Source organism: Salmo salar, chromosome ssa05 (assembly GCF_905237065.1).
Source record: "Salmo salar chromosome ssa05, Ssal_v3.1, whole genome shotgun sequence".
Taxonomy (NCBI): domain Eukaryota; kingdom Metazoa; phylum Chordata; class Actinopteri; order Salmoniformes; family Salmonidae; genus Salmo; species Salmo salar.
The window spans coordinates 35,556,480-35,584,120 of record NC_059446.1 but is presented as its reverse complement, the minus strand read 5'-3'; the positions used below and the strand labels follow the sequence as shown (position 1 = coordinate 35,584,120).

General features: G+C 43.2%; 2 protein-coding genes across 6 annotated transcripts; one reads left to right on the top strand and one right to left on the bottom strand.

Moving 5' to 3' along the window:
- Window positions 1-4,597: 4,597 nt before the first annotated feature.
- On the bottom strand, window positions 4,598-12,969 carry LOC106604732 (PDZ domain-containing protein 11). 2 transcript variants are annotated; one of them, XM_045718123.1, is made up of 6 exons: window positions 11,774-12,969; window positions 9,831-9,934; window positions 9,575-9,715; window positions 9,299-9,397; window positions 5,286-5,346; window positions 4,598-5,137 (listed from the first exon to the last, which is right to left on the bottom strand). In XM_045718123.1, exons 2-6 carry the CDS (start codon window positions 9,921-9,923, stop codon window positions 5,103-5,105), a joined length of 429 nt encoding a protein of 142 aa, XP_045574079.1. In that variant the 5' UTR covers window positions 9,924-9,934; window positions 11,774-12,969; the 3' UTR covers window positions 4,598-5,102. The 2 variants fall into 2 exon arrangements, with proteins under 2 accessions (XP_045574079.1, XP_014055173.2); XM_014199698.2 differs by lacking the exon at window positions 11,774-12,969 and having other exon boundaries at window positions 9,831-11,755.
- Window positions 12,769-27,601, top strand: LOC106604731 (glycerophosphoinositol inositolphosphodiesterase GDPD2). Of its 4 annotated transcripts, XM_045718121.1 has the most exons (16): window positions 12,769-12,785; window positions 13,114-13,261; window positions 16,752-17,226; window positions 20,488-20,591; window positions 20,783-20,876; window positions 20,959-21,018; window positions 21,200-21,298; window positions 21,683-21,776; window positions 22,135-22,280; window positions 23,898-23,980; window positions 24,141-24,300; window positions 24,485-24,688; window positions 24,795-24,943; window positions 25,450-25,597; window positions 25,852-25,934; window positions 26,623-27,601. In XM_045718121.1, the coding sequence occupies exons 3-16, from the start codon at window positions 16,969-16,971 to the stop codon at window positions 26,693-26,695; spliced, it is 1,755 nt and encodes a 584-aa protein (XP_045574077.1). In that variant the 5' UTR covers window positions 12,769-12,785; window positions 13,114-13,261; window positions 16,752-16,968; the 3' UTR covers window positions 26,696-27,601. The 4 variants fall into 4 exon arrangements, with proteins under 4 accessions (XP_045574077.1, XP_014055168.1, XP_014055171.1 ...); XM_014199693.2 differs by lacking the exon at window positions 12,769-12,785 and having other exon boundaries at window positions 12,976-13,261; window positions 16,752-17,055; XM_014199696.2 differs by lacking the exon at window positions 12,769-12,785 and having other exon boundaries at window positions 12,976-13,261; window positions 16,752-17,055; window positions 20,446-20,591.
- Window positions 27,602-27,641: the final 40 nt, after the last annotated feature.

Below are 27,641 nucleotides of genomic sequence, written 5' to 3'. Positions count from 1 at the left end.
TTGGACAGGGAGGGGTTGAAAATGTCAGTGAAGGGCCTCCCGGTGGCGCAGTGGTCTAAGGCACTGCATCACCAGAGATTCTGGGTTCGCGCCCAGGCTCTGTCGCAGCCGGCCGCGACCGGGAGGCCCATTGGGCGGCGCACAATTGGCTCAGCGTTGTCCGGGTTAGGGAGGGTTTGGCCGGCAGGGATATCCTTGTCTCATCACGCACTAGCGACTAGTGTGGCGGGCCGGGCGCAGTGCACACTGACCAGGTCGCCAGGTGCATGGTGTTTCCTCTGACACATTGGTGCGGCTGGCTTCCGGGTTGGATGTGCATTGTGTCAAGAAGCAGTGCGGCTTGGTTGGGTTGGGTTTCGGAGGACGCATGGCTCTCGACCTTCACCTCTGCTGAGTCCGTACAGGAGTTGCAGCAATGAGACAAGACTGTAACTACTACCAATTGGATAGCACGAAATTGGGGAGAAAAAGGGGTAAAAAAAGAAAAGAAAAAAGAAAAGAAATGTCAGTGAAGACACTCGCCAGTTGGTCAGCGCATGCTCGCAGTACATGTAATGGTAATTACATGGTAATCAGTCTGGCCCTGCGGCCTTGTGAATGTTGACCTGTTTAAAGGTCTTACTCACATCGGCTGCGGAGAGCGTGATCACACAGTCGTCCAGAACAGCTGGTGCTCTCATGCATGTTGCAGTGTTATTTGCCTCGAAGCGAGCATGGTAGGCTCGTCTGGTATGCTCGTGTCACTGGGCAGCTCGCGGCTGTGTTTCCCTTTGTAGTCTGCAATGGTTTGCAAGCCACATCCGACAAGCGTTGGAGCCGATGTAGTACAATTCGATCTTAGTCCTGTATTGACACTTTGCCTGTTTGATGGTTCGTCGGAGGGCATAGCGGGATTTCTTATAAGCTTTCGGGGGTAGAGTCCCGCTCCTTGAAAGCAGCAGCTCTAGCCTTTAGCTCAGTGCGGATGTTGCCTGTAATCCATGGCTTCTGGTTGGGGTATGTACGTATGATAACTGTGGGGACGACGTCATCAATGCACTTATTGATGAAGCCAATAACTGATGTGGCGTACTCCTCAATGCCATAGGAAGAATCCCGGAACATATTCCAGTCTGTGCTAGCAAGACAGTCCTGTAGCTTAGCATCTGCTTCATCTGACCACTTTTTAGGGTAGAATTATGGTCAGATTTGCCAAATGGAGGGCGAGGGAGAGCTTTGTATGCGTCTCTGTGTGTGGAGTAAAGGTGGTCTAGAGTTTTTTTCCCTCTGGTTGCACATTTAACATGCTGATAGAAATTTGGTAAAACAGATTTAAGTTTCCCTGCATTAAATTCCCCGGACACTAGAAGCGCCGCCTCTCGATGAGCGTTTTCCTGTTTGCTTATGGCCGTATACAGCTCATTGAGTGCCAGCCTCGGTCTGTGGTGGTATGTAGACAGCTACGAAAAATACAGTTGAAAACTCTCTAGGTAGATAGTGTGGTCTACCATTTATCATGAGATACTCTACCTCAGGCGAGAAAAACCCTGAGACTTACTTCGATATCGTGCACCAGCTGTTGTTTACATATATGCATAGTCCACCCTCCTTGTCTTACCAGATGCTGTTGTTCTATCCTGCCGATACAGCGTATAACCAGCCAGCTGTATGTTGATAATAGTACTATATAAATTGGTGAGTGTTCAAAACTGGGAGGAGTGAGAAAAACTCTCTAAAAACTGGTCATTGTCCCAATTAGGAGCATAAATACTGACTAATACGACCAACATGTTGAATAGTTTGTCCTGCACAATAACAAAACAACCATTTTTGTCCAATATAACTTTTGATTCTACAAACTGAACATCTCTATGAATCAAAATAGGAAAGCCAAAGAATTTAGCATGAAACTTGGATCGTAATATCTACAAGAATCCTCTCCGTTTGTGTCTAGAATGATCCGTCATGCTTAGATGTGTTTCCTGGAGATACACTATATCCACCGTTAATTTCTGTAAATGGGCAAATACCCTTTTTATTTTTACCAGGTGGTTCAAACCACGCATGTTCCAACTTTAGTTTAGTTGCTGCACTGCCTAGACTATTTGGCAATGCCGTAGTTAAGAGTAAGGCTATGCAAAACCATTGAAAACCTCTGCAATGTGGACAGGGAGGTGGGGAGGGGCAAAAAATAACAGAATATAAGATAAAAAGATAAGTAACATCCATTCACATTGAGGGGAACGAGAGGCTGCACTAACCTCTAGTACACACTTACACCCTGCACTAACCCCTTGTACAAACTTACACCGTATACCGATAACCGCTTACCTAGCGATTCTGAGCATCACCAGAACGTGTGTACCCCAAATGTTTTATTGTTGTTGATATTTAAACAGTGATCAGTAACTTCCTTGCCATATAGCATAACATACAACCTTCAAATGTACATTTAAATGTAACTTGTAGTATCTGAGCCCAAGACTAAATCTCTCAGAGTGGTTACCCTGGTTACTTTGGCGTTCTGTAACGCTTCAAGTATGTTGATTCATTTGGGATAACCTCAAATGATTCAGTCAGCAGGCCATTAAAAGGATATAAAACTCAGTTTAAAATAACAACAGCGAACAGATGTTTGTACATAATGTAATGTGCCGCAATACACAATAGCCCCTTTCAAATCACACAATCAACCCCCTCTTATTGCTAAAAGAACATGACTATGCAGGTCAATAATCATTCCTTTAACTTGCATGTCCTCTAGTGGATGTAATGGGTATGACATGTACAGACGTACATTTTTATACCCTGGTGCATTATAAATATTTGTTGAATATCATTACACTGTTCTCATATATACATGCACACACAATAGGGTTAACCAGTTTAGCATTTAGTATTCACAATGTTCTGGTCAGAGGTGAGTGAAAGCAGATTGGTTAATAAAAAATAAATCACAAGGACTGCAAGCTTTAGTCCAGTACACTCAATCCCTTGATGGCATTTTCCGTGATGAATATGTCCCTCTGACATGCACTTCAATTGATGTAGTTTGCATGTCAGAGTACTGTAAATGGTGTATATAATTTATACACTACCGGTTAAAAGTTTTAGAACACCTACTCATTCAAGGGTTTTTCTTTATTTTTGATATTTTATACATTGTATAATAATAGTGAAGACATCAAAACTATGAAATAACATATGGAATCATGTAGTAACCAAAAAAGTGTTAAACAAATTAAAAAATATTTCATATTTGAGATTCTTCAAATAACCACCCTTTGCCTTGATGACAGCTTTGTACACTCTTGGCATTCCCTCAAACAGCTTCACCTGGAATGCTTTTCCAAAAGTATTGAAGGAGTTCCCACATATGCTGAGTACCTGTTGGCTGCCTTTTCTTCACTCTGCGGTCCGATTCATCCCAAACCATCTCAATTTGGTTGAGGTCGCGTGATTGTGGAGGCCAGGTCATCTGATGCAGCACTCCATCACTCTCCTTCTTGGTCAAATAGCCATTACACAGCCTGGAGGTGTGATGGGTCATTGTCCTGTTGAAAAACAAATGATTGTCCTACTAAGCCCAAACCAGATGGGATGGTGTATCGCTGCAGAATGCTGTGGTAGACATGCTGGTTAAGTGTGCCTTGATTTCTAAATAAATCACAGACAGTGTCACCAGCAAAGGAGCCCCACACCATAACACCTCCTCCTCCATGATTTATGGTGGGAAATATACATGCGGAGATCATCCATTCATCCACACTGTTTCTTACAAAGACACAGCGGTTGGAACCAAAAATCTCCAATATGGACCAATGGACAGATTTCTACCAGTCTAATGTCGTGCTCATGTTTCTTGGCCCAAGCAAGTGTCTTCTTCTTATTGGTGTCCTTTAGTAGTGGTTTCTTTGCAGCAATTCGACCACGAAGGCCTGATTCACACAGTCTCCTCTGAACAGTTGATGTTGAGATGTGTCTATTACATTTATTTGGGCTGCAATTTCTGAGGCTGGTAAATCTAATGAACTTATCCTCTGCAGCAGTAACTCTGGGTCTTCCATTCCTGTTGCAGTCTTCATGAGAGCCAGTTTCATTATAGCGTTTGATGGGTTTTGCGACTGCACTTGAAGAAACATTCAATTGACTGATCTTCATGTCTTAAAGTAATGATGGACTGTCGTTTCTCTTTGCTTATTTGAGCTGTTCTTGCCATAATATGGACTTGGTCTTTTACCAAATAGGGATATCTTCTGTATATCCCCCCTACCTTGTCACAACACAAGTGATTGGCTCAAACGCATTAAGGAGGAAAGAAATTCAACAAATAAACTTTTAACAAGGCACACCTGTTAATTGAAATGCATTCCAGGTGACTACCTCATGAAGCTGGTTGAGAGAATGCCAAGAGTGTGCAAAGATGTCATCAAGACAAAGGGTGGCAACTTTGAAGAATCCTAAATATAAAATATATTTTGATTTGTTCAATCGTTTTTTAGTAACTACATGATTCCATATGTGTTATTTCATAGTTTTGATGATTTCACTATTATTCTACAATGTAGAAATAGTACAAATAAAGAAAAAACGTGGAATGAGTAGGTGTGTCCAAACTTTTGACTGGTACTGTATATATAAACAAATGATTATAATAATAATAAAACACCTGGTTTTCTGAGCAAGCTTTCTAATTATTATGACATGTAAAGAGTGTATTTGATCTGTGCATGTGCCAGCACCGGAAGCGCAAGTCCCCCTCTTATGCGCGAGTGAAGTGAGTTCGGAAAAACTGAAAATATAAATGTTTTGAAATAGTTTTCAAATACACAAACTTTATATATCCGAACTCCAAATCAAATAGTCTTCGCTAAAATAACATGGTCACTGTGGCAGGTTTTATTTTGATTGATTGCCGATTTTCTGCATTTCTCAAGTCCCATCAGGTAGCCTGATTTCAGATGTGTCCATGTAAACAGGATTATTAGGGACATCGTTATTCTTGCAAAGCATGTAAACGTTTTAAACAAACTATTATATTAACCTTACTATCCACAATAATCATATTATTGTGTGCATGTAACCATACTGTTTCTCACTCTCCCGTGGAACTTTTCCGTCACCTAGTGCACAGTCCTCTCCTTCTGTCTCTGGTAGTCTATGGGAAACAGGAAGTTACATAACAACCATTCAAAAAAACTTCACAGGTTGCAGAGGTATAAAGCATAAATGACACCGTATACAGTAGATACAATTTAGGCACTTTCTTAATATTACATGGCGGAACAGGTGAAAGCAATGCTTACTGTAGGGAAAGAAGCGCACCCTCATCAGAATCTCCCTGGCAGTCTTCAGAATCTCTACAGCCTGAGAGGAGAAGAAACCATTTCTATGAGAAATGTATTCCGAAAACAATTAACCTTTTTTTAAAGTTAGTGTTGAGGTTCAAAATTAAGTAATGAGATTTATCAAAAGGTATAGTGTTGTGTGTATAGTTGTCAAAAGGTGTATTGGAGGCGAAGTCAGGTGCAGGAGAGCAGAGTATAATGAACAGGCGCACTTTTATTATAGTTCCAAAAATGAGAGCACTACATAAATCAAAGGGAGGAGGGAGGAGACGACAGGACTTAGAAAAACGATCCACAACGACTAGGATCGTGGTATTTCCCTGTGAGGGAGGAAGATCCATTAGGAAATCCACTGAGAGATGTGACCAAGGTCGTTGTGGAATGGGTAAGGGATGTAACTTACCTCTGGGCAGGTGTCTCGGAGCCTTACACTGGGCACACACCGAGCAGGAGGAAACATAAACCCTCACGTCCTTAGCCAAAGTGGGCCACCAGTACTTCCCAGTCAGACAGCGCACTGTCCGACCGATCCCCGGATGACCAGAGGAGTGAGACGTGTGGGCCCAAGAGATCAACTGGTCACGGACAGCAAACGGAACGTACATAAACCCAACGGGATACTGGAGGGGAGCGGGCTCTGTACGCAACGCCTGCTCAATGTCCGCATCCAGATCCCACACGACCGGCGCTACCAGGCAGGAGGCCGGCAGTTTGGGAGTCTGATCCATGGGCCACTCCTCTGTGTCATATAGCCGGGACAGTGCGTCTGCCTTCTTATTCTGGGAACCTGGTCTGTAGGATAGGGTAAACACAAAACGGGTAAAGAACATGGCCCACCTTGCCTGACGAGGATTCAGTCTCCTCGCTGCCCGGACGTACTCCAGTTTACGGTGGTCAGTCCAGATGAGAAAAAGGTTTTTAGCCCCCTCAAGCCAATGTCTCCACACTTTCAACGCTTTAACCACAACCAACAACTCCCGGTCCCCCACATCATAATTACGCTCCGCTGGGCTGAGCTTCTTCGAGAAGAAAGCACAGGGGCAGAGTTTCGGTGGCGTGCCCGAGCGCTGTGAGAGCACGGCTCCTATCCTAGCCTCGGACGCGTCCACCTCCACTATGAATGCCAAAAAGGGATCCGGATGGGCCAGCACTGGAGCCGAAGTAAACAGAGCTCTTAGTTGCCCGAAAGCCCTGTCCGCCTCAAGCCGACAACCGTAACCTTACAGGACCCCCCTTCAGCAGTGAGGTAATGGGCGCAGCAACCTGGCCAAAACCCGTATAAATCTCCGGTAGTAATTGGCAAACTCTAAAAATCACTGCACCTCCTTCACTGTAGTGAGAGTCGGCCAATTACACACGGCTGCAATGTGGTCACTCTCCATCTCCACCCCTGATGTGGAAATGTGATACCCTAGGAAGGAGACTGCCTGCTGAAATAACAGCCTTGACGTACAGGTCATGCTCCAACAGTCGTCCAAGTACCTTGTGCACCAAGGACACATGCTCGGCGCGTGTAGCGGAGTAAATCAGAATGTCATCGAAAAACACCACTACACCCTGCCCGTGCAGGTCCCTGAAATTCTCGTATACAAAGGATTGGAAAACTGATGGAGCATTCATCAACCCGTACGGCATGACGAGGTACTCATAATGCCCTGTGGTGGTACTGAATGCTGTCTTCCACTCGTCTCTCTCCCGGATATGCACCAGGTTATACGCACTCCTGAGATCCAGTTTCGTGAAGAAGCGCGCCCCATGCATTGACAAAATCGCCATGGCGATAAGAGGTAGCGGGTAACTGTACTTCACTGTGATTTGATTGAGACCTCTATAGTCAATGCACGGGCGTAAAACCTCCATCCTTCTTCTTCACAAAAAAGAAACTCGAGGAGGCGGGTGAAGTAGAGGGCCGAATGTACCCCTGATGCAAGGATTCAGAGACATATGTATCCATAGCCACCGTCTCCGCTTGCGACAGGTGATACACGTGACTCCTGGGAAGCGCAGCGTCTGCCAGGAGATTTATCGCACAATTTATCGCACAATTTATCGCACAATCCCCCCGTCGATGAGGTGGTAAAAAAAAAAAAAAAAATTTAATTTAGTCGCCTTCTTTTTACAGAAGGTGAGAGCCAAATTGGCATATTCTGGGGGGATGTGCATGGTGGAGACCTGGTCTGGACTTTCCACCGTGGTAGCACCAACGGAAACCCCTACACACCTCCCTGAGCACTCTCGCGACCACCCCGTAAGAGCCCTCTGTTGCCAGGAAATTGTGGGGTTATGCAGAGCCAACCAAGGAAGGCATAGTACCACAGGAAATGCAGGAGAGTCCATGAGAAAGAGACTGATTCTCTCCTCATGATTCCCCTGCATAATCATGGCCAAGGAGATGGTGGCCTCCTTAAATTAGCCCAGACCCTAATGGTCGACTATCTAGAGCGTGTACCGGGAAGGGTCTAACTATAGGAAAAATAGGGATTCCTAACCTAATGGCTAAGGCTCTGTCGATAAAAGTCCCAGCTGCACCTGAATCGACGAGCGCCTTATGCTGGGAATGTGGGGAAAACTCAGGGAAACAAACAGGCACAAACAGTTGATCAACAGAGGACTCTGGATGAGTGTGGTGTAAACTTACCTGGGGTGACGCCAGAGTGCTCTGCCTGTTGCCTCGACTCCCAGAGGAACCAACACGACACCGACCGACAGTGTGTCCTCTGCGGCCACAGATGGCACACGTGATGGCTCCTCCTCCAGTCTCCCTATGAGCAGCCCCTCCTAACTCCATGGGCACCGGAGCGGGGGTGCTGGACGATGGAACCGACAGAGCCCCCTCTGGACGTCCGTGGGTGACCAGTAGGTTATCCAACCGGATGGACAAATCCACCAGTTGGTCGAAGGAAATGGTGGCATCCCTGCTGGCCAGCTCACGTCGGACGTCCTCTCGTAGGCTGCATCGATAGTGGTCGATGAGGGCCCTGTCGTTCCAGCCTGCTCCGGCGGCCAAGGTCCGGAATTCCAGGGCGAAGTCCTGGGCGCTCCTCGTCCCCTGTCTCAAATGGAAGAGCCTCTCCCCCGCCGCTCTGCCCTCAGGTGGATGGTCGAAGACGGCCCTGAAGCAACGGGTGAACTCCTCGAAGTGGTCTGGCGCCGTGTCTCCTTCTCTCCGCACGCCGTTTGCCCACTCCAGTGCTCTTCCTGTGAGGCAGGAGACGAGGGAGGCCACTCTCTCCCCTCCTGAGGGAGCTGGGTGCACAGTGGCCAGGTAGAGGTCCAGTTGTAACAAGAATCCCTGGCACTGTGCTGCCGTTCCATCATACTCCCTGGGAAGGGAGAGACGCATCCCACTGGAACTCTCTCCGGATGGAACGGATGGAGACAACCCCGGTTGTGCTGGTCAAGGCACTGGAGAGACTTCCTGTCTCTCCCAGCGGTCCATGGTCTGGACAACGCGATCCATCATGGCACCAAGATGTTGTAACATGGCCGAATGTTCCTGGATGCGCTCCTCGACTCCTCTAACCGGGGTACCTGCTCCTGCTGACTCCATTGAAGGTGTGTAATTCTGTCAAAAGGTGTATTGGAGGCGAAGTAAAGTGCATTAGAGCAGAGTATAATGAACAGGCACACTTTTATTATAGTTCCAAAAACGAGAGCACTACATAAACCAACCGTGCTCAAAAAACGGAACATAAAAGTAAAGCGCGTAAACTAACACCACATAACATGAAACAATTACACACAAAACATGATGGGAAACAGAGGGTTAAACACAAGTAGCTTAATTGGGCAAATGAAAACCAGGTGTGTATGGAAACAAGACAAGACAAAAGGGGATATATGAAAAATGGAGCGGCGATGGCTAGAAAGCCGGTGGCGTCGATCGCCGAACGCCGCCCGAACAAGGAAAGGAGCCGACTTCGGTGGAAGTCGTGACAATAGTGTTGTATTGTCTACAGTACATCACTGACCCTCGAGTGCTCTATGTCCTGGAAGTCCACCTCATTGACAGACAGCACCTGATCTCCCTCCTGGAGACCTGCCCTGTGGGCGTCCGAATCTGGGACCACCTAGCAACATACACACAAAGAGATTAAGGAGAAGGGAGATTACTGACAAAATGAAAAAGCAAAAACATATATTTAAAAACAATGAAAGTGTCTGAGAAGTGTAGGCTAGCTAGATCAGCACTCATTGGGCAATGGCACCAGGCTCAGCCTCAGCCTCTCCCTCTCTCACACACACACCTTGGAGATGAAGATGCCCAGCTGGGAGGCCTTTCCCCCACGGATGTTGAAGCCTAGCTGTGCCCCTGGAGGTTTCTTCAACACAATGGTGCGTGGCAGGAACTGGGTCAGCTCATTGTTGTAGTCAGGATGGTGGATCCGCTACACCGACAGACAGGACACAGAGGGAACATCATTGAAGATCTGAGGTGGCAGGGAACTAGACTGGCTGTTGACAGTGTTATGACAAGGTATGGATGTCATCTCAGGCTCATACCTCCTGAGGGGCTATCCATGCCGGGGGACTCTCATAAGAAGGTAAAAAGACCACAGGGAGTTGGTAGTCATCATATGGGATCTTTTGGTCCATGGTTTCAAAACCTATTGGTTCAAAAAAGACATAGGCAATGATCATTTCTGCATGCAATAGTCTCCAAAACAAAATGTTACGTTTGTTAGGAAGCTGTGTGGGATAGGAGGGTTTTAATGAGGAACAATTACCGGTCAGGTGCGCTCCATGGTTTTTGCGTCCCTGATTAATTAGCGAATCACAATTATGGGGTGCACCTGGAATTTTTTTTTTTGGGGGGGGGGCTTCAGTTGGCTATGGATGGCCAAGAAGATTTTCAGGATTGGAGATGGGGACAGGAAGATTGGCGGAAAGTGAGAATGAATGGGTTACAGTGGCGAAGAAAAAGAGAAACGAGAAGTTATGCTATGCTGGAAAATAGGAAACCACTAGACTCATTATTAGTCGAAGTGAGGGTTTTGGATCAATGCTACTTGGGAAATCCGTTTAACGTCTCCAGGAAAACCTGGAATGTGTTGGAGTCGGTGAGAGTCACAAGAAGTGGTCTCATTTCGATTTTTTTGTTCATTTGTGATGCAGAAGAAGCTTGTTTATAGACAAAAAAAGATATCTGAGTGGAATGTTTCCTGTATGGAAATAAAGGCAGAGGATATTGCTGAAGACATTGATGGAGTGGTTGGTGCACGTCGTCTGACCTGGAAAAAATGTATTCACTTCATTCATGCTACTGTGCTTTGAGGAAGAGTCTCTCTCTTCTCATATAAAGTTAGGATTCACGAAATACCCTGTAAGAGCTTTTGTGCACAAGCCCCTTCAGTTTCATGAATGTAAAAGATTTGGCCATGTGTCAAGTTTGTGCAGAAGGGAAGAGAATCGTATGCCAGATGAAGTGAAATGCTGCAACTGTGGAAGTCAACATGCGCCTGAATTCCTGGGGTCCCCTGTTAGGGTGAAGGAGAATGAGGTGGTAAGGGGTGTCCAGCGTGTCGCCTATCTGGAGGCGGTAAGATTGGAAGGAACGATTGGCGGGGAAGAAACAATGGTAGTTCTCATCAAACGAGGGATAATGAAACGCTACGTGTTAAAAAGGTGGGCTTTGTATTATTTATTGCAATGGTCATAAACTGTACAGCACAAGCGGAGAGAAGAAGTCTAAGAAAATTGGAATCATTGTGAAATGCTGCTGAACGTTTATTGGGTCTTCGTGAACTCGCAGCCGAGGCCGTGCAAAAAATCCTGTTGGTGAATGTTCCGCCATGACAGAACTCTGATCCAGTGTAGGGATGTATTTTGAAGTGGAATGAGATTGAAGAAGTGGGATGGGTTTTCTTAGTTGACATGTTTCATTTTGTATGATGTCGTTTTTCCCCATTTCCCGCAATGTTTTTGTTGTTGTTTCTTATTCAATACACCGTCCAGCTGATGGCGGTAATGCACCATTAACATTGGATGTCAACCGCCGTTGAACCTCATCGAAGAAGAAGAATATATATATAAAGAAGATGATTTCCAGAGATTTGATTCTGGGCAGCAGAGATTACAGACGCACAGAAGACAATTTAGCTGAATACACAATATGCCAGTATTCACAGGAGGTTTACCTTAACAATGCAATTTCACAAGCAATAAGTGGGTCACTAAATGTATTGAATAGGGACTCGTATCAAATTCAATTCCAATAACGTTACGAGCTCAGCCATTATTAGTAGCAGCATTTTTCATGATAGCAACAGCAACTTGTTCTAACATTTGTTGTTAGCTAGCTACAGTAGCCGGTGATGACAAAATACTGCAAGTGTAGCAAGTAAACTACAGATTACATGAAATGTTACAATGAATCCAAAACCTAAACAGTTATTTTATTGTCATGGCCTCTAGCTAGCTACAAATAGCAACAACAAATATCTTACCAGGCTAAAAAGACAATTTCCCTTTCAAACAAACGCCCTGCTGGCGCATTATAATCATCGATGCAATGGGTGCGCATGTGCACTTACAGAGCCACGCTGTAATATATAGACTCCATAATAAGAGTATGAAAGTAGTTTACATAGAACCCAATGAAATAAATACAAGCATATTATGTTACATATTTATTTCGAACGTGGTCAAGTGCTCAGTTAAGATGCCGAGATTCAGTGTATGTGTCCATAACATCTGCTCCAGATATAAGATATCAGCCTATGTTGCTATTGCACTTCAACGTGTATCCTAGCCGAGGACTGTAGTGGTCTGATGTGAGAATGAAACGTAATATCTCTGTAATTACATGTATTATGCCCCTATGGGATTCAGAAAGTTCATATAGGGGTGTTCCCCAGTAGCCAGATGACCCCCATATTTAAAATACACAAATTAGGCTAAACTCAAAATATAAACTGAACAGATATAGATTAAATGCAATAGCCCTATCATATCTGTATACCTCCTGTGAAAAACCCAGGTGTCTTTTTCCTTTGTAGCCTACATGTTCATCTTGGCCAATAGTAGATGAGCAAGTTATTTGTGAGACAATTTCCAACAGAAATAGAGCATGACATGCATTCTGTCGCGCTTTTAAGTGTGGTTAGGTAATGTTGTTGAAAGGGTGTTTTAAGTCTCAGTAACAACTTCCACATGACAAGTTTTAAAGCGTGCTCAGTTCCCTTAAGCTTAATTGAACTGTTTTCGGAGCAGTAGTATTGAACTAAAGTTCTGTATGAAATAGTGCAGACATCGCATACAGAAGCCCTAACGGTGTTCTAACACTGTTAAAGGGATATTACAAATTACAAAATGACATATTGGTTTCCTTACCCTTTAAGCAGTCTATGTACAATGTATGACAGCACTCCATGCTTTGTTAGCATGTGGAAACCGTGCCAGGGAAACTAAACCAAAGCATGGATTGTTGTCTCACCTTGTCCATGGACTGCTTACAGGGTAAGGAAACCAAAACATCCTGTCGATGTGTCGTTTTGTAATTTGGGTGAACTATCCCTATATAGGACTATCCATATATGAACTGTCCATTTATTTAGTCTATTGATGAGTTAGGCAATGTGAAAAACGTATCCGCCTCTACCCCTAGACATGTACATTCTAATTGACCAATAGTATTAAAAATGCGCTCAAAGCACTTATCTGCAATTGTAGGCTAAGTGCGTTCAGGCGACTTGTCTCCCTCCACATACCCCTCCCCTTACTACTTTAGAAACTTGCACCCATTCATTATTATTCATTTACATTCCGGGCACGGATTTCCACAAAGAACGGGAGTGGATGACAGAACAACAGACACAGAAAAGAGGTAACGAAATATAGTGGACTGGACTACAAAAAGTTGATGAACAGAATATCACCGGCTGTTACAGTGTTGCAACACTACAAGAGAGACGCACACATCCTGTTATCTCAAGGTATGGTGCACCTCACTCCTTTTACTAGCCTATTGTATTTGAATGCGTTGTCAAATTAACTCAAATTGATTAATATATCTACATATTTCAACTAAATTGGTTGACCAGGTTAAACACTGAGTTTGAACAGAGATAGTTATTCGTGCTCAATGGTAAGTTGTTTTTAACATTTGGTCAAATGAGGAGAACATGTGAAATGTCCTGTAATTGTAGATACAATACTTGATGTGGTTCTGATGCAGACAGACCACATTCTAAATAACAAAATTCACTCAGTACAGGGTTTACCACAGAAAGGGTTCAATAGTAGGCTTTCTGTCACTCACTTTTGTATGACATTTTATTACCTTTTTATGTCATTATGAGTGGGTTAACTAAATATTTTTTACTTGTTCAAATCCAGGACAGTTAAGCCACATTGAGGGATGCAATTGGAAATGGACTTAAATGTGATAACAGGACATTGTTACAATCAATTGTGAGACATTTCATTCTGTTTCCTGATTTTAAAGTCAAGTTCTCATATGTTGCAACTTTCTCACCACCATAGTTTGAGAAAGTCATTATTGCTTAACTCTCAAAAGATAACATCTATTGTCATGACCAGGATCTTATGGATAATAACCACATTATAAATGTTGAAGTGAAAAAGGGCATGCATGATTCCATTTCAAAGTTCTATTTAGAAAGGTAGGTGATGAATGTGTTGGAATCTTGGCTCAAAAATACATTCTTCACCTTATCTGTTCTGATCAGTAACCCTACCTTATTACCGAGTTGAATACCTGACTACCTGTGCGTACCCTCGCCTATCTAACAAACATTGATATGCTATGTACATTTTTCCGCCAAGTCCCAGTGCTTGATGTGTGCCAAGTTGTGAATCATGCCTTCTCACACTCGCAACACTGCTGAGTTTGTCTTGGCCTTGACATTACTAATTGTTAAGAGTAAATGCTACAGTATACAATTGTTTCAGAAACAGAGATGTTTCTTCTAACAAATATTTATTGTTTTTTAGGCCCATGCTTATCGGAACACTCTCCCTGTTGATTGTCAGACGTTTTTTATTCCATGTATTTATTTATTCTTCTTGTAATGGGGACATTTAAGATCACTAAAGTTCGTATTTAGCTTAGAGTGATCAACACAATGTTTAGCATTTGGGGATTTTCTGTAATACACATCATTTCAAGTGTTCTGTTTGTGACATTCAGTGTTGATGGTCACTAGACTTGATACTGAATGTTATGGATTGTTCCTCAAATCTGTTGATAGTGATTGACGCCAGACTGGATGTACAAGGACCGAGAACACACTGATTATCCACTGTTGTATTGTATTATGACATACTGTGGAGACTGTATGATTCTGTAGCAGCTGACAAAGTCTCTTTTTCAAGGGAGCCCTGGCCAAGAAGTGGTAGCTTTAAAGGAGGCTTTCACCAAGCATCCTGAAATTCACTTCTGTGCCTACATTCTTAGTCTGTAGATTTGTAGGCATAGACAACTTACATTACAATGGCAAATTATCTGGTTTCCTGCTCAGATTTCTCTTGACTTTTACTTCTTTCCCGTTGTCGACCTGCTCAGACATGTTCCTGTGATCATATGGTTCTCCTCGGTCCAACCTGATTTATGGAGAAGGGCTTTTCCTCAGCACAGAATACCTTCACACTATTTCATACTAGCCCCTCTCTATAAGTGTTGACTTCTTAAATACTTATTTTGGATTATGGACTTGTGGACAAAATACCTATTCAAACAAAATGTGTCAGGTCTGAAGTTTGCTTAACACACCTCAGCCCTTGACCAACAGTATACATTTGATTATCTGATACATATTGATGGCGAAAATCCAAAACAAATATAATAACTGACCAAGTACAGTTGCCTTGTTTTTACAATAGGTTAATAGTTATTCATTTTCAAGGAAAGCTCAACAAGTGTTCTAGCTTGATGTATTAACAGCTCATGCTTTAAAAAACACTTGTCAGACTTTCCCGAAATGGCTCAATAGATGGTCAAATGTCAATTTGGTTTACAATGTGGTACAACTCTTTTAAACTTTTCATGTGTTTTTTTATTTTGTTTTTATTATGTGGGCACTGGGCACCATGCCCTAATTCAATATCATCACCCCAGTGAAGAGAATAAGGGGGTAGCAGGTTTACATGTATCTGCCCAAGCCTGTTCACTGAATATTCTTCCCTCACCTCCCTCATCCATCTTTTAGCTCTCTTTGTAGGGTAATATTTCAATAATGTGAAGGCTTAATATCTTGGTTTCATAAAAACAGGTCGCCAGTCCCCCAAGCTAATCCCCCGGTTGAAGTCTGTACATCTCTGCACCGCAACCCCCTGCTGACGATGAGCCCCCTCCTCCTTCTTCCTCTCCCACCCTACTCCCACGGAACTGAGTGTCTTATGGTGGGACTTCGCTCTCAGGCCTCTCCATGGTACTCTCACAGAACCCCACAGGGTTGGCCATTGTCAGCAGCTCCCCAACTTAGAATTTCTATTCAGGAAGTTATTGAACAGGAATGGCCCTAATACTGTGGTGTCTAATTTCCGCATTACCAAATGAGAAGAGTTACAAACACACCAGTCCGAGTTAAACTACATCTTTAATACTTAAGATACTTTTGCAAAAGTATTTGACCCCCAATAATGCACTCTCTCGACTGAACCATTGAATGAGGTAATTACACAATGGCTACAGACATCCTTTATAGCAACGATACACCCCCTTCAACGTACATTGACAAACCACAGATACTTAGTAACAGTTCACAAAGGTTAAGTTTTGTATGACAGATATCCATAAAACACAGCAGACAGTAACTGCGATGTCAACCTGGTTCATTGAATAGCCCAGTATCTGGTCCCCCTAGACCCGTCCCTCCCTGGTACGGTATAGAACAAAAACACAATTTCATCCAATGGCATATATCAGTTGTCAACTCTAGATACTCCCATCTCAAGCAAACCCCCTCTTGACCCTACTCCTGGACAGGCTCACTGGGGAGTGAGCCTCTAGGCCATATATTATCACAGGATAAGTGCGAGATCTAAGAGAGGACATACAAGGGTCCATTTACTGCCATAATCCTCCCCACAATAAAGAAAAGTAGGGAGTGACTTGCTCACAGAGATTGTGGAGACAAGTCATTGGTTCCCCATTAATCACGCCATCTCTTCACATGGTTTAAAAAATAGGTAAAGACACATTCCCATGATGCCAAATCTGACCTCTCCCCTCTCTGGGCCCCAAGTGTCTGAGCCCCAGCTAAGGTAGACATGCAACTGAAAAGACACCAGAGTCCAATGGACACTTTCTAATGACAAGTACCTCAAATAAGCATATTATACTAATAAAACATCTTAATTATCTATGTTACCCAACTAATTCTGATTCGTCCACGACAATACTCACAGATATTCCCTGTTTTTCTCCTCACTCTTTTTTCTCTCTCCTCCTACACTGTGTAGGTTTAGAGCGGTGAGTCAGCCCACTGCGGAGCGGAGCCCCTCTCCTCACATACAGAGCTGCCAGACAAGGTGTTCTGCAGGAGTCTTGTCCCCCCCACCACTCTATCCAGCCCCTCAAGGCTGAGAGGATCCAATAACTACACAACAGGACCGACAGGATCCACACTCCTCTGGACAGGATATCCTTTTAGTTGATAGTAAATGAGGAGGGGAGGTGATGATGTCTGAGGACAGCTGTGGCCGAATATGCTGCAGGGTAATGTATAGCTGCAACTGGAAGCACCCCAGTGAGAGGAAACGAAAAGTGAGTACTGTTGTTGACCCAGATTTAGATTTTTGTGTAGAATATAGCTATAGAACATACATTAAGATTATTAACATTTTTGGTACTAACTTCCGATACATTACCATCATTATCCTCAACTTTGGTTTATATACTGTAATTCCATGTAGTTGTTTTAGTGACTTTTCCCAGGTGAGTCAGGCCTACATGTAAATGTTAAAAGGGCTTTGGTATGTGTTGTAATGTCAGTCATCGTCATCGTCAACATCTATGTCATCATCTACGTCATCCTCATCGTCATCACCATCCAGCAGCAGCAGTCACTAACATTCCAGTGGATGCATGAGGATGTTTCCCCTTTATAAACTCCCCGTGGGTGTATAATAGGAAGCCTCTATTCCTAGGCATGTGAGATGTGGATGGATGTTATTGGAGAGGCATCCATTCATTCAGACCTGTTGTGTAAATAAGAGCAGGATAATTGGGAGGAGGGAGATTGTGGTGTATATTAGAGCATGTGAATATGTGCTAGGACTAATTGCTGAAATGAACTCACAGGATCCTACAGGCTGGGTAAAAGGTGATCTGGGACAGGACTACAAAGGGGACAAACCATTAGTGTCCAAGGGGAGGGGGGTTTCTGTTCGGACACAATTGAGGTTGGTTGGATGGTGGATACTGGTGTGTTTGATGACTGTATTGATTCCCCCTAAGTGTGGTGGCATGGAACAGCAGGTGAAACCAAACATGAAGAGGCGTTGGAGTGACTCAAACATCCCAGAGGGAGCTGAGCCCCTTAGAAATACCACATGTACAGTGTACATAAACACACACTCACACAATCATAAACACAAAAACACACTTTTTGGGTCGACCAGCCACACAAGAAAACTCAATGAATATGTACTTCTAAACCATAGCTAGGGGTTAGATATACAGTGCATTCGGAAAGAATGTAGACCCTTTGACTTTGTCCATATTTTGTTACGTTACAGCCTTATTCTAAAATTGATTAAATCGTTTTTTTCCCCCATCATCAATCTACACACAATACCCCATAATGATAAAGCAAAAACAGGTTTTCAGAACATTTTGCAAATGTATTAAAAATTAAAAACTGAAATATCACATTTACATAAGTATTCAGACTCTTTATTCAGTACTTTGTTGAACCACCTTTGGCAGCGATTACAGCCTTGAGTCTTCTTGGGTATGACTCTACAAGCTTGGCACACCTGTTTTTGGGGAGTTTCTCCCATTCTTCTCTGCAGATCCTCTCAAGCTCTGTCAGGTTGGATGGGGAGCGTTGCTGCACAGCTATTTTCAGGTCTCTCCAGAGATGTTTGATCGGGTTCAAGTCCAGGCTATGGCTGGGCCACTCAAGGACATTCAGAGACTTGTCCTTAATCCTCTCCTGCGCTGTCTCGGCTGTGTGCTTAGGGTCGTTGTCCTGTTGGAAGGTGAACCTTTGCCCCAGTCTGAGGTCCTGAGCCCTCTGGATAATGTCGAGTCTCATAGCAAAGGGTCTGAATACTTACGTAAATCAGGTATTTCAGATTATTTATTTTTGAACACATTTGCATTCGGAAAATATTCAGACCCCTTCCCTTTTTCCACATTTTGTTACATTACAGCCTTGTTCTAAAATGGATTAAATAAAAACATTTATTCATCAATCTACACACAATACCCCATAATGACAAAGCAAAAATAGGTTTTTAGATTTTTTTGCAAATGTATTAAAAATAAAAAACAGATATACCTTATTTACTTACGTATTCAGACCCCTTGCTATGCGACTCGAAATTGAGCTCAGGTGCATCCTGTTTCCATTGATCATCCTTGAGATGTTTCTACAACTTGATTGTAGTTCACTGTGGTAAACTCAATTGATTGGACATGATTTGGCAAGGCACACACCTGTCTATATAAGGTCCCACAGGTGACAGTGCATGTCACAGCAAATGAGGTCGAAGGAATTGCCATGAGGTAAAAGGAATTGTCCGTAGAGCTCTGAGACAGGATTGTGTCGAGAAACAGATCAGGGGAAGGGTAACAAAAAAATTCTGCAGCATTGAACGTCCCCAAGAACACAGTGGCCTCATTCTTAAATGGAAGAAGTTTAGAACCACCAAGACTCTTCCTAGAGCTGGCCGCCTGGCCAAACTGAGCAATCGGGGAAGAAGGTCCTTGGTCAGGGAGGTGACCAAGAACCCAAAGGTCACTCTGACAGAGCTCTAAAGTTTCTCTGTGGAAATGGGAGTACCTTCCAGAAGGACAACCATTTCTGCAGCACTCCACCAATCAGCCATTTATGGTAGAATGGCCAGACGGAAGCCACTCCTCAGTAAAAGGCAGATGACAGCCCGCTTGGAGTTTCCCAAAAGGCACCTAAAGGACTCTCAGACCATGAGAAACAAGATTCTCTGGCTGATGAAACCAAGATTGAACTCTTTGGCCTGAATGCCAAGCGTCATGTCTGGAAGAAACCTGGCACCATCCCTACGGTGAAGCATGGTGGTGGCAGCATTATGCTGTGGGGATGTTTTTCAGCGGCAGTGACTGGGGTTAAGTCAGGGCTGAGGGAAAGTGACTGGGAGACTAGTCAGGATTGAGGGAAAGATGAACTGAGCAAAGTACAGAGAGATCCTTGATGAAAACCTTCTCCAGAGAGCTCAGGACCTCAGACTGGGGCGAAGGTTCACCTTCCAGCAGGACAACAACCTTAAGCACACAGACAACGTAGGAGTTGCTTTGGGACAAGTCTCTGAATGTCCTTGAGTGGCCCAGCCAAAGCCCGGTCTTGAACCCAATCGGAAATCTCTGGACAGACCTGAAAGTAGCTTTGCAGTGACGCTCCCCATCCAACCTGACACAGCTTGAGAGGACCAGCAGAGAAGAATGGGAGAAACTCCCAAAATACTGGTGTGCCAAGCTTGTAGTGTCCTACCCAAGAAGAATTTAGGATGTAATCGCTGCCAAAGGTGCTTCAACAAAGTACTGAGTAAAGGTTCTGAGTACTTATGTAAAAGTGATATTTCCGTTTATTTTATTTTATATAAATGTGCAAAGATGTCTAAAATCCTGTTTTTGCTCTGTCATTATGGGGTATTGTGTGTAGATTGATGACGGAAAAAAACTATTTAATCAATTTTAGAATAAGGCTGTAACGTAACAAAATGTGGAAAAAGTCAATGGGTCTGAATACTTTCCGAATGCACTGTATATGATTATTTTCACCTGTACCCCGGAGATAAATGTAATTAATTGGATTAAGTTCTGCGTACAGTTTCTGATTGTCGAAACAACCTGTACACACACTTTTAATTGTATCCTGGAAAGTAAGTGTTTTCCTGACATACAAGTTTAGTAATTACTGAGTTCTTCCAATGTGAGTAAAAATTTCAACAGGTTTAGAGTTCCAGCAGTAATGATGAACTCTCCTTGCTAAAGTGTTCCTGCTGCTGGTTGTCGGTCCTTACCGCTGTGTCCCTGCTCACTCTCTTCTGGATGTATGTCTGTCTGATGGCTTTCAATGACCGTGAGGATGTCAACTGGTGAGCTTGGTCATACAGCTTCGGACACACACACACACACACACACACACACACACACACACACACACACACACACACACACACACACACACACACACACACACACACACACACACACACACACACACACACACACACACACACACGTTGACAGACCCTGTGATCTTCTACCATCTTTTGTCCCCTACCAGGAAGGCCTTTTCCATTTTTAAACTGTGGGTGAACTGGTTCATGGTGCTGATCGTTATCGCTGCTGTACTGACCATCTACTGCATCCTGTTACTGGTGAGGGAGACAATTCATATATACCTATCAATGTATTTATGTAGTTTACATTAGCTGTGTTGTAATGACTGTTTAATTGCAGGTCTTTGCACTGGTCCAACTTGCCTTGAAAGAGCCTTTAGACTTACACTGTCTACACAAGGTATTAGGAATATTATGTGTTCCTGGAATGTTTCCCTCTGCATGTGTTACAAGAAGTATCCAGATATATTGCTAGGTTGCATAACATGAATGATAATAGCATTGATGATTAACAATATTAACTAACCTAGGTATGATCTGTATTGATTGCATTGTATTGTCTTGTGGTTTGCTCTGCACAGTTGTTCCTGTTTTTAGGCGTGGTCTTCATCGCCCTGGGCACCACTGGAATAAGTCTACAGTGGAAAAAAGAGTGGCACACTGTTCTCCTGTCACTACAGGTATAGTAAGGCTAAAGTATTGCAGCATTGCAGCACACCATCTATTAGGTGTGTGTGTGTGTGTGTGCGTGCGTGCGTGCGTGCGTTGGTGAGAATGTTAGAGCTATAGTGAGATGTGAAGCAGGTTTTGGGGCGGCAGGTAGCCTACTGGTTAGAGCGTTGGTCCAGTAACCGGACATGTTGCTCGATCAAATCCCCGAGCTGACAAGGTAAAAATCTGTCGTTCTGCCCCTGAACAAGGCAGTTAACCCACTTTTCCTAGGCCGTCATTGTAAATGACGAATTTGTTCTTTACTGACTTGCCTAGTTAAATAAAGGTTAAATAAAAAAAGAATAAATGCGTTTGGGGTCAGAGCTTTGGTATGTAACATTGATCTCCTTCAGGCCACAGCTCCATTCCTACAGATGGGAGGGGTTGGAGCCCTGACCTTGGTAAGCTGCCTGGTGTTCCAGTGTTTCCATAGGACCCGCAGAATAGGTCAGTGCTGATACTGAACTCCTCCAATAGAAATAAACAAACTCTCACCATGACATCAATAATATGAGACATACAGTAGTCTACACATCCATTTACAGGTATATTAGTTCAATAGAATTGAGTTCTGTGAAAACTGGGCGGCACTTAACCCTAATTGCACATGTAAGTCGCTCTGGATAAGAACGTCTGCTAAATGACTAAAGGGTAAATGTAATGTAAAATGAATGATTATACCAGCCTGTATGAACTAATTCAGTTGACTAAATGCAGCGTCTTCTTTCCTTGCCTTTCTCTATTCACAACAATAGTTAAAGTATGACTGTTTCATTTGTTAACCTGTTTCTGTTTGTGTCCCCAGCCTCTAAGATCCTCATCATGGTAGTGTTTGCTGGCGTGTCGGTGGCAATCTTCCTCAGCCCCCTCCTCATCCAATCCCCTTGTCTGGTGGAGGAGAAACAGCTGCCCCCTAAACCTGCCCTCATTGGTCATCGCGGAGCACCAATGGTGAGGAAGTGCATCCTGCTCAGTCTATTTCTCATACCCTACATTAGATATATTGCCTCAATATTAAAGGTCTAAGCTGGAAAACACAAAGCACCAAAAGTTGATTGACTACCTTACTCATACAGTGGATAAGGCTTTATTACAAGACCATAATCCAAAAATGGCTTATGTGTTACCATTTTACTGTTGTCATAAATTCCATAATCATCCCTTAGCATTCAGTAGGCTAACGGATAAATCATCATATAGTGTAGATACAGTATAACCAAATGACTTCAGGATTAGTGTTTACATTGCACTGAGCACATATCCCTATTTCCATCACTTGCCAGTGAATCAGAGGGCTTAAACTCAACGTTCCCTCTAACCTCCATCCGACTGCCGCGCAGAAGAAATATGAGCCTGCACAAAGAAGCACGAGATTGAACTTCGCTCAACTTTCTACGGTTTTCCCCTTTAGTTAACACTATCAACGTTTCGCTCTACTGTGGGAATTGTGATCGAATCAACCCAACACTAGCCACTTTCAATGTAACATACCGAAACACAACGAACTATGCACGATTTAGTATGCAAAACTAACTGCAAGATATTTTCTTGTAGAAAGAGCTCATTGGAGTAGGATTCTATTTCAGTAGACATTGTATTTTGAGACAGTAGTCAATTGTCACGACTTCTACCGAAGTCGATGCCTCTCCTTGTTCGGGCGGTGCTTGGCGGTCGACGTCACCGGTCTTCTAGCCATCATTGATCCATTTTTCATTTTCCATTGGTTTTGTCTTGTCTTCCTACACACCTGGTTACAATCCCATTCATTACATGTTGTGTATTTAACCCTCTGTTTCCCCTCATGTCCTTGTCAGAGATTGTTTGTTGTTATGCTCGTGATTATGGATTGGTGCGCGACGGGTTCTTGTACCCACGTTTATTTTATTATGTACTTTGGTTTTGGAGTTTTTGTTTTACGTTATTAAACTACTCCATTTATACCAAGTTTGATTCTCCTGCGCATGACTTCCCTGCCACCTACACACACGACATGACATCAATAGGCAGAGTGTAGCATAATTTGTCTGATTCTCTGTAATGATGGTATGAAGGACAAGTGGATAAACATTTTTTTTTTTTTTCAAAAGTCTCATGGAATGTATAGGCATTTGCACACCACACATTGGCTGCTACTGTAGGCTGAATGACAGAACAGCTATTTCCATGTTAAAATGTTATGGGAAGCATTTTTCTCCATTGTTTTTGATGGTAAGCCACTCTGGTAGGCTGACATTATGGTCAAAAAGCCACAGTAGCCTACTTGGCCACTGTTAAAACTGTAAGTTAAAGTGGGTACAGCCTTAGTGTTCACCGTAAAGTGCGCCAGAAGTTGCACAGAATTTGACAAAGTTCAAGTTTGCGGTTCAGCAGACCTGAAATTTGCTCAGTGCTGAATTTTTTGGGAGGGAACATTCCTCTATGAGGGCCCCACATGGCATGTTGCTCTGCCCCCATTACGTTGCTCCACTCTTCTCTACTATCGCCACCATAGGTCCACTCAGTTTAGCTGTGTCATCTGTATTTAGCACAGGAGTGTTCCTTACACATCTGTCCTCTCTTTGTGTTCAGCTAACCCCAGAGAACACCCTGATGTCGTTCAGGAGGAGTGTGGGGTGCGACGTGATCGCCTTTGAGACGGACGTGCAGCTCAGGTACCCGGGGGACTAAGGCTGCTTCATCTATACATAGACGTTGTGAAGGATCAAACGTGCACTGCTGTTTTAAATTGTTTTCAGTTTAATAATAATAACACGTGGGATTTATATAGCGCTTTTCAGAGATGCAGTTTATTGATGTTTCTTCCTTCCCCAGTAAGGACAGAGTTCCTTACCTGATGCATGACCACGGAAGCCATTTCCTGAGGAGGACTACAGATGTTCTACATAAGTTCCCTGGGAAAGACTTCAACCACAGCACAAACCTCACCTGGGAGGAGCTACAGGAATTAAACGCTGGTGATTGGTTCCTGAAGGTAAGGGTGATATCCAGTTTCACAAGCCTTCCTTGTATGTTGTAGTTGGAAATCAATTCAGAAGGTTTACTAGATAATTCCTTATATACTGTAGATCCTTTACATTTTGATTACAATTTCAACTCTACCAACTCATTGACATAATGACATAATGACATCCATACTATGGATGTCTCCCTTTCAGATGGATCCGTTCCGCTCAGTCTCCCAGCTCTCAGAGCAGGAGAAGAAGACAGCTGGGAACCAGAGTGTTCCCTCCCTTCTGCAGTTGCTGGACCTAGCCAAGACTCATAACACCTCTGTCATCTTTGACCTAAAAAATGACGACAACAATGACGCTATCGACACTGTGAACACCATCCTCAAATCTGGCATCCCCCAAGACCTGGTGAGTAGAATGTTTATCAGTATCACCGCTTTATCATTCCTGTCCTGTGTAGTTAAAGTCTTATTACAGTTGTATGACAGTGTTTTTTTGTCGTTTCTCTCTCTAGATCCTCTGGCTTCCCCCCAAACACAGGGTGGATGTGAGGGAGGTCGCACCAGGGTTCATACAGGTCTACAACAATGTGACTGATATGGACCTTGACAGAGGAGACCATCTGAATGTCAAATACAGTGCGTTGAGTGCCACAGAGATTGGGTGAGTAGCCTACCTCAAAGCACCCACGCTTTTCTCAGAGCTGTTGCCAAATAAACCTTAATTCCAGAACCACATTCTACTGTTCCTATGCTGACTGACTGCTGCAGGGCAAACAATAGTGTCACAATGAAAAGTGTTGGTGTGCTGAGACAAAGAACTGGCATTGTTGTAGATGGAGACACGCTGCTTCAGGGAAGAATGAGACTCATATCATGTTTTCACCCAGGTGTGTTTTTTAATGGCTGAGAGCCCAGTAGAGAAACTTTCTCGTGGGATGATAGTTTCTGTTGGTTTAGTGAAACAAACAGCTCCAAAGATGATGGGAAAGTGTTGTCTGAACAAACATGGTGTGCTTTAATAGTACGACATGTTATGATTGATCACTCCTGTCTGTAGTCTTTGAGAAGTGTCATGTTTGCTGAAGTAGCTCTGTGTGAGCTGAGCTCTTTCAACTAATCTTTGAATTACCTTCTAAATTTGTGTTTTTGTGTGTTTCTTTGTCCCAGGGAGCTTCGTAGCAGGAATGTGTCAGTGAACCTGTGGGTGGTGAATGAGCCATGGCTCTTCTCTCTGCTCTGGTGCTCGGGGGCCAACTCTGTGACCACCAACGCCTGCTCCCTCCTACAGGACATGACCCAGCCTGACTGGACAATGGTGAGGGACTCACATCAAACCCCTCTTCTTCACTCTTCCATAGACACTCCCTCTTCAAAAGTCAACCCGATCACCCCACCCTGACATTGTAATTCTCACGAAGACAATGTTGTGTTTGAACATTAGCTAGCATATATTATGATATCCATGTGTAGCATTGAACTTCACATTTTCTTGTTCAATGCTGTGTTTTTAATCTTGTGCGCGATCTATGAGTCATATGAATGTACCTACTTGGTTTGTATGTGTTTCAGAGACCTGATAGATACAGAATGATATGGATCATAGTGGACCTGGGGTCATTGCTCATAATGGTCACACTGTTCATTTTACAGAGGTGAGTAGAGCACTACCATTGTTTCTAAAAGACAATGGAAACAGTGTTTGTAATTTGATTACTTGATTTGTTTCACTTTACTCTTATTCTTTGGAAGAGGTGCTTTCTGAGTCATGCCACAGGTGGGTTTTGCTAGTAGACATTGCAATTGATCAATATAATCAATATGGAACAATTCAAATTGATTGCCCTTTTTTTTAGCAATGTTTACAGTAATTATGTACGGTACTAACTACTAAGATAATTGCTATCAATTTATCTTGTATTATGAATCTTTAAGATTTCTATTGTTAACTTTGATATGGGACTGATATATTATGTCATGCTCTCTCTTACCGTAATACATGCCATTCTTGTCTTGATGGTTTAAATAATTGAATCTGTAGTGTAGTGGTTGCATTAATGACATGCAAAGATAACAACTGCTGTATTTGTCCTTACGGTCACATAAACTAGGATGTACAAGGGCATCATATAAAGACAATCTTTTAAATGTGTTATTTAACCTTTATTTAACTAGGCAAGTCAGTTAAGAACAAATTCTTATTTACAATGACGGCCAACCCCGGCCCGAACCCTAACCCGGACTACGCTGGGCCAATTGTGCACCGCCTTATGTTATACAGATGATGATGATGATACAGATAACGAAGTGGAATAATTATTTTGTGTGTGATTATCTCTGCAGGGAAAGAGAAGCAAAGAAAGGATTTTCCGGCTGGAAACAGAGAGAACTGTCCCGCTTCTTACCCTCTGAATAGTTTGTATTAAGCCTGAAACAGAACAGCCTGGATCCAGACCCCCCCCCGACGACTCAAACTGGGGCGGCAGGTAGCCTAGTGGTTAGAGCGTTGGGCCAGTAACCGAAAGGTTGCTAGACCGAATCCCCGAGCTGATAAGGTAAAAATCTGTCACTCTGCCCCTGAACAAGGCAGTTAACCCACTGTACCTAGGCTGTCATTGTAAATAAGAATTTGTTCTTAACTGACTTGCCTAGTTAAATAAAGGTAAAAAAAAAAAAACGGAATTATTCCGCTGCTCTGTTGTTCGCTACATACTTCAGTCTGAGACTGCCATTATTGAACTCGTAGGTGATGAGGTGATGTCATAATGAGAGGTGTTGTACAAAACAAAGTAATCAGCAATTGGATCATCTCTAACCAATCAGTAGCAAAGCCAATGATTGATTTTCAAACCTCAGCTTTACCCACTCGTGTTCTGGCTCTGGCCCAACCCATCAGATTCAGGGACCAATCAGAACGATTACAATGTTTTTGCCATTATACAAATTGTCATGGAGGTACTCGGATCCAGACGCATTACAGAGAAGAAATTAACATCAATGGGGATGGTGTACCATTTGGCCAGATGCAAGGAGTTTGGGTAGCCAGGCAAACATTTTACATTTGTCATGAGAATTTATGAACAGAGGTGTAAAGAGTATATTCTTACAGAAAATATGTTTGTGTAACACTTTATTTAAAAAAAAAATTAAATAACATAACTGGTTCACTCTACACATAAAGTTTAATCTTATTTGGAAGCTATTGGTGTTGCTGATAAATGTCAGCACTATTTCCAGTGCACTTAGGGTTACATTCTGAAGGAGAGATTTTACAATCGAGATTTGACGTGTATGTGTTAATGAAATAAACGTTTTATGATGAGTTATGTGTCTGTGTGAATTCTCACCTTGGAATGTGTTCA

What these genes read in the sequence shown, in the direction of transcription:
- LOC106604732 (XM_014199698.2), bottom strand. Translation starts at nt 9,968, where the DNA reads ATGATCATTGCCTATGTCTTTTTTGAACCAATAGGTTTTGAAACCATG. An exon ending in CATGGATAGCCCCTCAGGAG is followed by an intron (nt 9,716 to 9,830) that starts GTATGAGCCTGA and finishes CTGTCGGTGTAG; the next exon opens with CGGATCCACCATCCTGACTA. An exon ending in TGGGCATCTTCATCTCCAAG is followed by an intron (nt 9,398 to 9,574) that starts GTGTGTGTGTGA and finishes GTATGTTGCTAG; the next exon opens with GTGGTCCCAGATTCGGACGC.
- LOC106604731 (XM_045718121.1), top strand. Translation starts at nt 16,969, where the DNA reads ATGATGTCTGAGGACAGCTGTGGCCGAATATGCTGCAGGGTAATGTAT. An exon ending in TCTACTGCATCCTGTTACTG is followed by an intron (nt 20,877 to 20,958) that starts GTGAGGGAGACA and finishes GTTTAATTGCAG; the next exon opens with GTCTTTGCACTGGTCCAACT. An exon ending in CTGGTGATTGGTTCCTGAAG is followed by an intron (nt 24,301 to 24,484) that starts GTAAGGGTGATA and finishes TCTCCCTTTCAG; the next exon opens with ATGGATCCGTTCCGCTCAGT.